The sequence below is a fragment of the Gymnoscopelus braueri genome (assembly GCF_963280865.1).
Source record: "Gymnoscopelus braueri genome assembly, chromosome: 20".
Taxonomy (NCBI): Eukaryota; Metazoa; Chordata; class Actinopteri; order Myctophiformes; family Myctophidae; genus Gymnoscopelus; species Gymnoscopelus braueri.
The window spans coordinates 45,287,927-45,297,926 of record NC_137622.1 but is presented as its reverse complement, the minus strand read 5'-3'; the positions used below and the strand labels follow the sequence as shown (position 1 = coordinate 45,297,926).

The following is a 10,000-nucleotide window of genomic DNA, read 5'->3' as shown; positions in this document are numbered from 1 at the left end:
GACAGACAGACAGGCATGTTAGACACAGACAGACAGACAGACAGACAGACAGACAGACAGACACTCACATCTGGCAAGGAGTTGAGGATTAATCCAGTGTTCTATCCAGTGTTCTCCTCCATGATTCACACTGTAGGAAGTAATGATAATGTATTTATTTGTATAGAGCTTTTCCAAACAAAGTTACAACGTGCTTTACAGAACATGTTAAAAACAGCAACAAAGCAGATCAAAGAACAACATTAAATCAAACAGAACACATTTTAAAATGTTAAATCCAGGACATCTTGGATGGTTTGTCATGTTGAATCAAACTGCTACAGCGTCTGTGTAAATCAGTTGAAACATTTATGTTTCCATAGAATGTTAGAATAATTGAAATCACATCTAAAAACCTTTCCTAAAATAAGTTTGATTTCCCCTTTATTTTCTATAGCAGAGCTGATATGAGGAGGCCTTAATTATACAACGTGATTTGTTATGGTCTCCGCCAGGCCGAAAGGCATGGCGAGAGTAGCCTATGTTTTACCCCCTGTCCGTCCGTCCGTCCGTCCGTCCGTGTGTGTGTCCATCTGTGGACAGCTAATCTCCGGCACCATTGGATGCCAATTCAGAACCTCTGCCCCAAATGTTTCAAATGGGCCTGTTATAGCGCCACCAGGAGGCCGATTTGTGCAAAACCCATTTACTCCTACAGATTTTATCCAAACGTCATGCAAATCGCTACAAAGTATCTCTATAGTCATGTGATCAACACAGATCTGTCCGATTTTCCACTCATTGGCTAAAGTTGGCTTCCAAAGTGTGGTCAGTTTTGTCTCAGTTTTGTCTCTGTGAGTGTGTGTGTATGTGTATGTGTATGTGTATGTGTGTGTGTGTGTGTGTGTGTGTGTGTGTGTGTGTGTGTGTGTGTGTGTGTGTGTGTGTGTGTGTGTATGTGTGTGTGTGTGTGTGTGTGTGTGTGTGTGTGTGTGTGTGTGTGTGTGTGTGTGTGTGTGTGTGTGTGTATGTGTATGTGTGTGTGTGTGTGTGTGTGTACAGATGGAGTCAGAGGAACACACATCTCTGGGTATGGACTAGTTGTTGTCAAACTAAAGTGAGAGCAGCTGTTCATCTTTTAATGTTTCACACTGATGTAGATTTATCATTTACAGTATATTATACCCTGTATACTTCACTGACAGGGGTCCCACAGGGCTCTATACTTGTCACCTCATTTTTCCACTCAACTGCCCTACAGAACAGCCAATATACAAGCTTGTAGATCTGCTATTTTCACAATGTTTGATGAATGCTTGACTATTATGACACACCCTGAATATAGCTCATGTGATTAAAACACTGACTCTATAATAGGTTAAATTAATCAAATGACAGCTTACAATGTGAAGTATTATGTTATAATATACTGTATATTTTCAATAATTGGACGATTCAATTACATATAGGAGGCATAAATCTATCATTATTCATTTGTTGAGTATATAGTATTAACTAAATATATATAAATACAAAGCATGAAGTACCTGCCTAGACACTGGAACATGAAACAAGGGAATGGCTGCACTAACCAACATGGACGCAGTCTAAATCTACTCACTTGACAGGCTCTAGTCCAGCTGAGAGCAGTGTCTGTACAGCATCTCCTCCTGGGTGGTTACAGCTGAGGTCCACATGCTTCAGATGGGAGGGGTTGAGGGCCACAGCTGAAGCCAGAGAAGAACAGCCTTCCTCTGTGATCCCACAGCCTGACAACCTGCAGAGAAATAAACACTTTAACAAACTGCTGTTGGTGTTCATGAAGTACAGATCCACACAGAAAAGAAAACATTATTTACCTCAGGGTCTGCAGGTGACAATGTGGACTCTTCACTCCAACGCAGAGAAGTTCAATTCCAGAATCCAGAATTCTGTTCCAACTCACGTCTAATTCTCTCAGATGGGAAGGATTGGAGCTGAGAGCCGAGGCCAGAACTTCACACCATCTCTCTGACAACAAGCAGTTAATCAGTCTGAATGAAAAAAACAAAACAAAAAAAATGTAAACATCAACAGGTTGACAACAGATGAACAGATCAAAACAAACAAAACAAGAACAAGCTCCAGACTTTAACTAAAAGGGTTTCAAAACAAACAGATGCAGCATAAAGGTTCAAATCAAAACTCAAAAATGATTCTAAACAAAGTCTTTCATTCATCATCTGCGCTGTGTGTGTGTGTGTGTGTGTGTGTGTGTGTGTGTGTGTGTGTGTGTGTGTGTGTGTGTGTGTGTTTCTGCTACACAGCTGTTAATAGATTAATAGAGAACCATGGTGCCATTTTCCAAGGGGACCAGTGGGGGCGCCATTTAGTCAAAAACATTAAATCAAATGAAACGGCTCCTACATTTACTTAAGTAAAATGTTTAAAGCAGGAATTTTACTAGTTTAGTATTACTGCATTACTGTATTACTGTATTACTGTATTACTGTATTAATGTATTAATGTATTACTGTATTGTGGTATTGATACTTTTACTTAGTAAAACATCAGAATATTCAGTCCACCACTGACAGACAGACACATCTTACTCTGTGTCTGAATATAAATGTGAATCCACTCAAACAACAGGCTTAAGGTCCTTACACACCGGGGCGATTTTTTTCATGCGAATAGTGCGTTTTTAAAAAAAACCTTATAAAGTCAATGCAAGCTTCCACACCAGTTTTGCGGAGCGAAAAAAACGTCTTTTAATTATTCGGAACGAGTCCGAATTTTGCGTATATTCGCATATTCGCCGGTGTGTAACCGCCTTTACACTTGAGATTGAACTGAGAAAATCTGCTTTCTGCTAAAATGTTCTTATTTCATGGAACAATCTACAACTCATGAGAAACATTAATGACCCAACATCCTTTATTTAATAACCTGCTCTTACATCTCTCTACCTCACTATGTAACTGTTTTAACTTTTTCTGTTCTGGTCTTATTGTGTTGTTTCTGTGTTTTATATCTGTATGAGTCTTAATAGTTGATTAGTGTGTGTGTGTGTGTGTGTGTGTGTGTGTGTGTGTGTGTGTGTGTGTGTGTGTGTGTGTGTGTGTGTGTGTGTGTGTGTGTGTGTAATGTCAGCAGCATTGTAAATGAGGGTAAACCTCAATGCTCTTATTTTTGGTACCAATACTTTGGTACTTTTACTAGTAGTAAAATGTTTAATGCAGTACTTTTACTAGTTTAGGATTAGGAGTATTACTGTATAGTGCAGGGGTTGACACTAAGGTCTCAGAGGCACTTGCCCGTCGGGCAAGTGCAGGTCATGTTCTACTTGCCCACAGGTCTTGCCCACTTGCCCGAAAAGTAAATCGTCCTTTATAAAAGGATGGTAAAATTAGAATTACTGTTCAATTCAACACATGTCTTACTTTCTACTTATGAATTATGGGGCCGCACGATAAAACATTTCATACCTCAATATTTATGCCAAATATCTAAATAGCTTTGAATATGACAATGGGTTAACACTTGTTATTTTATATTTTTAAGTGTAGCAACAGTTAAAACGGCATATTAGAGGCCAACAGTGCCCTTATTTTACATTCCACAGACCATTTTGAAGTCCATACAAATAAACATGAACAATGTTTTGATGGATAAATGCAAATGATGAAAATCATATATTGTCGTTGTCGGGCAGAAACCTTGTATTTCCATATTTCAATGGTTTTGTAATATGGAAAAATATGTTTGTTCATAAATGCCCTACTTCTTTATTCAAGAGTGTCGCACTATAAGAGTAAAACAGCAGATCTACAAGCTCCCAACGTGTCGAGATACAATGCATTGTGAGCTTGTAGATCAGCTATTTTCACAATTTTATTTTCTTTTCTTTTTTTTAAGGAGGTTTCCACCCGACAGCAAGATACTTATCGACCTGTTCATAGACTATTTTTTCCATGACTTTCGAGATGGAGCTAAGAATAGAAATAGGGCGGTAGTTGCCAGGGTCTAATTTGTTTCCTTTTTTGTACAGAGGGGTCACCCTTGCTTTTTTTAAATCGTTAGGGACCCGTCCCTGTATGATGGAGAGGTTTATTATGTGGGTAATGATTGGAGCAATGGAGGCGGCTGAGTCTTTTAGAAATTTGGCGGGGATATTGTCGAGGCCTGTGGCTGTGTTGATGAAGAGCACTCAATTTTTTAAACACCTCTTCTGTTTTCACAGGAGAGAGTTTAAAATCATCTTTGCGTACACCCTGTTTTTCGTAAAAGGAACATACTCTTCACCATAGCACCCAGAGTGAGGGGGTAGTTTTTCAACCAAATCTGAGGTTATGGTCGTGAAGAATATGTTGAGGATATTACTCACTTCATGTTTGGATGTGGTGAGAGTGTCATTCACCTTGAGGCTTATGTTTGTAAACCTGGTTTTCAATTTCTTGCTGCAGCCTAGTAGGTTGTTGAATAGCTTCCAAAGCTCTCGTGGTTTGCTTTGATTTTCCTCAATTTTGTCATCGAGGAAGCTTTTTTCTGCTAATAGGAGCATGCCATTAACCTTGTTTCTTAGCTTGTTTTTTTCTTTTTCAAGTTTAGCTACGTGGGATTCGAGACCTTTGTTAAAATATTTGGCGAGTTTGATCCTACCTTTATGAAACTCAGAACACTTTTTGTTTCTGACTTTCATGGCAGTAAGGATGTCCGAATTCATCCATGGTACCGAGCGGGTTTTGACCCTGATGGTTTTCATGGGAGCCACACTGTCCAAAATTTGAATGAATTTGGTTTTGAAACCAAGCCAAGATTCGTCTACCTGTGTGCTGTTTAGTACGTCGGACCAGTCCTGTTCCTCTAGCCTGTGATCTAAGTCCTCACTCTTATAGTTTTTGAGGTCTCTGATCGTGACTGATCGTGATTTCATGTTGTGTTTATAGTGAACTAAAGATGGTTGCGTCCCCACTGCCACTCAAACGTGCACTTGCCCGGTAGGGCAGGCTGAAAGCTAACTCCACCTGCCCGCAAGTTTTATTTACCTGCCCCGGGCAGTCGGGCAGGCGTTAGTGTCAACCCCTGCACTTAGTGGTATTAATACTTTTACTTTTTAATCTAATAACCTGCTCTAAAATCTCCCTACCTCACTATGTAGCTGTTTTTAACTTACTAGTTTTCTGTTATGGTCTTATTGTGTTGTTTCTGTGTTTTATATCTGTATATATCTATAATTGTGTGTGTAATGTCAGCAGCATTGTAAATGAGGGTAAACCTCAAAGCTCTTTGAGAATAAATAAAGGTTTCAATCAGTTTAAGTGTCAGAGGCTCAACATGTAAAAATACAAATTGCAGTGATTGTGGGTGAATGCATGTAAGTGTTAATTGTAATTGTAACATGTACATACTATAGTCACTGTACCTTATCATTATTCTAGTCAATGTGTTACTATGTCAACCTTATTCACAATAATCAAAAGAAGTATCAACACAGTATTCATATTATAATATTATACTGTAATTCACTGATGAAAATAATTCATGTAAATTCATCTGACCTTAGAGTCTCCAATCTACAGTGTGGGCTCTTCAGTGCAGCTTCCAGCAGGTCCAGGTCCAGTCCGTTAGAACTTAAATCCAGGTGGCGTAGATGGGATGGATTAGAACTGAGAGCTGAAGCCACAACTTCAATGTGTTCCTTCTTGAGGTCACAGCCAACAAGTCTGTAATGACAGATTACATGTAAAATCAGAGATGATCAAAACAGATCAGTCACAGTTCACTGTGAAGGAAGTAAACTGAGAGATCTTCTATCTATGTAGTTCTCCAGACATTAACAGGATGTCAGTAAGAACAGGGAACTAAGTTAAAGCATGTAACTTACATTGATATATTTAGTAACTTGGTAATTCCTCATTAAAGTGAGTAAACAAGTAATGACCATTGTTTAAAACAGTGGTTCTCAAACTTTTTCATGTCAAGGACCCCCAAAATGATATGTATTTGGCTGCAGACCCCCATCTCAAAAATATTTTGTGCCAGGGTTTTTTAAAAAATAGCAGATCTACAAGCTCATAGCGCGGCACTCGGTGCCGCGCTATGAGCTTGTAGATCTGCTATTTTTGAATAGCCAAACTATAAAACATGGTTAAAGTGGTTAAAATGATTGTGACACTATATTAACACATTTTGCTGGGGACCCCCTGGTACCCCTCCATGGACCCCTGGGGGTCCCCGGACCCCACTTTGAGAACCAAGGATTTAGATAGCATGTTATATAGACAGATGGCAGGTTCATTTGTAGATCTGGTATCCTATAGTGTGTATAGTTTCAATGTACAGATTTTATATTTATTTATATGCTACTGTTTAGAGTGATGATAGGTTCATGGTTTACCTATGATCCTAGATTAATATTTCTATACATTAGATGTATTACCTTGTGTTTACCTGATTACTGTAAAGTTTTACTTAAGTAAAAGTATCAATACTGCAATGTAGAAGTATCCTGTTACAAGTAAAAGTCCGGAATTAAAGATGTACTTCAGTAAAAGTACAAAAGTATTGGTATCAAAATGAACTTAAAGTACCAAAAGTAAAAGTACTAAAATGTTTGAAAATAGACAATCTACAATCTGTGAGCTTATAGATCTTCTATTTTCATATAGCCTAGGTATAAAATAGGGCTGAAGTGGTTAATGTGTGTTTTATAATGTAATAATTTATATCTGCAAAGTAAATAGTAACTAAAGTTTTCAAATAATTGTAGTGGAGTAAAAGTACAATATTTGCCTCTGAGATGTAGTGGAGTAGAAGTAAAAGTATAGACAATTGTAAATACTCCAGTAAAGTAAAAGTATCTCAAAATTGTACTTAAGTACAGTACTTGAGTAAATGTACATAGTTACTTTACACCACTGCTAAATTGTGTTGTGTTGTGTTGTGTTGTGTTGTGTCTCCTCTCTGAGGTCTTCCAGTGTTTAATTAATATCTCTTATGTTTTGGGCTTCAATAAAAGTGATAAATACCCCCCCCCCACCCTGTGAGGATATCTGCTGTCAGACTCAGACGTTCCACATTCACATCACTTCATCATGTTCTCTGAGCTGAAACCTGACAGTTCTTCTGCACCTACAGTAGTTACAGTAGATACAGTAGATACAGTAGTTACAGTAGTTACAGTAGATACAGTAGTTACAGTAGTTACAGTAGCTACAGTAGTTACAGTAGATACAGTAGATACAGTAGTTACAGTAGATACAGTAGATACAGTAGATACAGTAGATACAGTAGATACAGTAGTTACAGTTGGTGATGTAGGATTGGACAGTAGTTCTAGATAGAGACTAATATAAAGGATGAATTCACTCTGATTCTAACCTCATTTATGGTATAATTATTGTCTCACAAACAGAACACAGATAGTAAAGATAAATGAATCACTTTCCTCTCTGATCAGGACTAATGTTGGAGCACCTCAAGGCTGTATTACATCACCTGTGTTGTTTACATCAGTGGTTCTCAAAGTGGGGTCTGAGGACCCCCAGGGGTCCTTGAGTGGGGGGGGGGGGGGGGGGGTTCCAGGGGGTCCCCAGCAAAATTAGTTGATATAGTGTTACAATCATTTTAAACACTTTAACCATATTTTATAGTTTGGATATTCAAAAATAGCAGATCTACAAGCTCATATCGCGGCACCGGGTGCCGCGCTATGAGCTTGTAAAAAAATGGGTTTAACCACTGTAACCCTAAATCAGCTCTTTGAAAATAGCCGATCTACAAGCACATTGTGAGCTTGTAGATTGATTATTAAAAATAAAATAAAGCAAATAAAATAAAGCAATCTTTTTAAAAAAAAGAAAAGAAAAGTGTGGGATATTTAGAACAATGTTAACATAAATCTTGTATGGGGGTCCCTGGCAAAATATGTTCAGATGGGGTCTGTGGACAAATATGTATTAATTTATATAAATACGGTTCATTAATTTGGGGTTCTTGACATGAAAAGGTTTGAGAACCACTGATAGACATAAACACTGCAGAATGAATCACCAGTGTGACCAATCAGTGTCTTTTATCATGTGATGATTCTCTGTCCCTCTCTCTCCATCCCCCTCCCCGTGTGTGTGTGTGTGTGTGTGTGTGTGTGTGTGTGTGTGTGTGTGTGTGTGTGTGTGTGTGTGTGTGTGTGTGTGTGTGTGTGCGTGCGTGCGTGCGTGCGTGCGTGCGTGCGTGCGTGCGTGCGTGCGTGCGTGCGTGCGTGCGTGCGTGCGTGCGTGCGTGCGTGCGTGCGTGCGTGCCTGCGCGTGCATGTTTATTATTCGTATATTTATTTTTAATGTATGAATGGAGAGTGAAAGTTACTATAACATGTTTATATACACACAACTACTAACCTGGCTGTTTTGCAGTTCCTCACAGCTGGGACCAGTCTGTGTCGCCCTTGCACATATTCTGTGTTGTATGTGTTCAGGTCCAACACCTCCAGAACCTCCTCTGACATCAGCAGCATGGAGGCCAGAGCTGAACACTGGGTCACAGAGAGTTTCTTCCCTGATCTGCTCTCTGCCTCCAGGAACTGTTGGATACCTTGACTTACTGAGGGGTCCTTCATCTCCATCAGACAGTGGAAGATGTTGATACATCTGTCAGGAGAGAACCTCCTATCATTCATCTTCTTCAGGTTGTTGATGGCTCTCTGGATCTCCTCTGGACTGTTCTCTGTCTGACCCAGCAGGCCTCTTAACAGACTCTGGTTGGACTCCAGTGAGAGACCATGAAGGAAGCGGACAAAGAGGTCCAGGTGTCCTCTCTCACTCTGCAGGGTTTTTTTCACAGCAGCCTTTAGGAAGTCAGACAGGGAACTGTTACTGTTGTAATCATCATCTTCAAGGAATGTCTTCAGGACCTTCATGTTCCTCTGTGTGAAACAGTGGAACAGGTAGACTGCAGCCAGAAACTCCTGGATGCTCAGATGAACAAAGCAGTAGACCGTTTGGAGGAAAAACACATCGTCTTCTTTGAAAAACGTTGTGCAAAAACCTAAGTTCAGCAAGTCCTTGTTCACATCAAGACCACACGCTTCCAGGTCTTTCTGGTAGAAAATGATGTTGCCTTTGTCCAGTTGGTCAAACGCCAGCCTGCCCAGCTTCAGAAGAACATCCTTTATTATGACCCTCTCTTTGTCTTCCTCATCTAGTGCAGAATTCTTCTTCAGCTCTCGCTTGGTCTCACCCGTCAGGAAGTAGCAGAACATCTCAGTCAGGGTTTTGGGCAGCTTGTCTGTCATCCCCATGTTCTGCACAAGTTGCACAACGGTAGCAAGGATCCAACAGAAGACTGGGATTTCACACATGGTGTGGAGGATCTTTGATATCTTGATGTGTGAGTAGATTGAGCTGGCCAGGTTCTCATCACTGAACATATTCATGAAGAAATCCTTCTTCTGGTCATCTCTGATGAACCCTCGTACTTCTGTCATCCTGTTAACAAACTCCTTAGGGATCTGATTGGCTGCTACAGGTCGTGAGGTTATCCAGATGTGAGCAGAGGGGAGCAGCTCCCCCTTGAGGAGGTTTAGAAGGAGTACTTCCACTGGGTACGACTCTGTGACTTGCGTGAAGCTATTTGTTTTACTGAAATCGAACTGAAAATTATTTTCATCATAACCATCCATAACAAACATAACTTTGAAGGGGCTGTTGTTGTAGTCTCCTGACGTCTGCAATTCGTTGAAGATGTCATTAAGAACGTCTTCCTCAATAAATCTGGTTTCCTCGATGCATGTGTGAATTAGCTTTGCCAAACTAAACTTTTTTCCTTTGAGCAGATTTAACTGGCGGAACCTGAGCGGGAAAACGAGGTGTGGACCTTGGGGAAAACATTTCTTGGCCCAGTCAGAGACAAATTTGTGTATGAGGAACGTTTTGCCAATTCCTGCACAGCCAACGGTCAGCACTACTGTTCTTTTGTTTCTTCCAGAAGGGTCTTTGAAGATTTCACTGAGTTGGATTTCTTTTTCCTCTCCTGCCTTCTTCAT

The 10,000-nt window shown here is 39.9% G+C and overlaps 1 protein-coding gene across 4 annotated transcripts in view; it reads right to left on the bottom strand.

Moving 5' to 3' along the window:
* Positions 1 to 10,000, bottom strand: part of LOC308076480 (NACHT, LRR and PYD domains-containing protein 3-like) — a 38,284-nt gene that overhangs the window by 3,338 nt on the left and 24,946 nt on the right. For all 4 annotated transcript variants that reach the window (XM_080416791.1, XM_080416788.1, XM_080416790.1 and 1 more), the window contains 5 exons: positions 8,358 to 10,000; positions 5,520 to 5,684; positions 1,839 to 2,012; positions 1,601 to 1,756; positions 69 to 130 (listed from right to left, as the gene is read on the bottom strand). The exon at positions 8,358 to 10,000 is cut by the window's right edge and continues 152 nt beyond it. In XM_080416791.1, coding sequence (XP_080272917.1) covers positions 69 to 130; positions 1,601 to 1,756; positions 1,839 to 2,012; positions 5,520 to 5,684; positions 8,358 to 10,000 — 2,200 coding nt within the window. The remainder of the gene's footprint in view (positions 1 to 68; positions 131 to 1,600; positions 1,757 to 1,838; positions 2,013 to 5,519; positions 5,685 to 8,357) is intronic.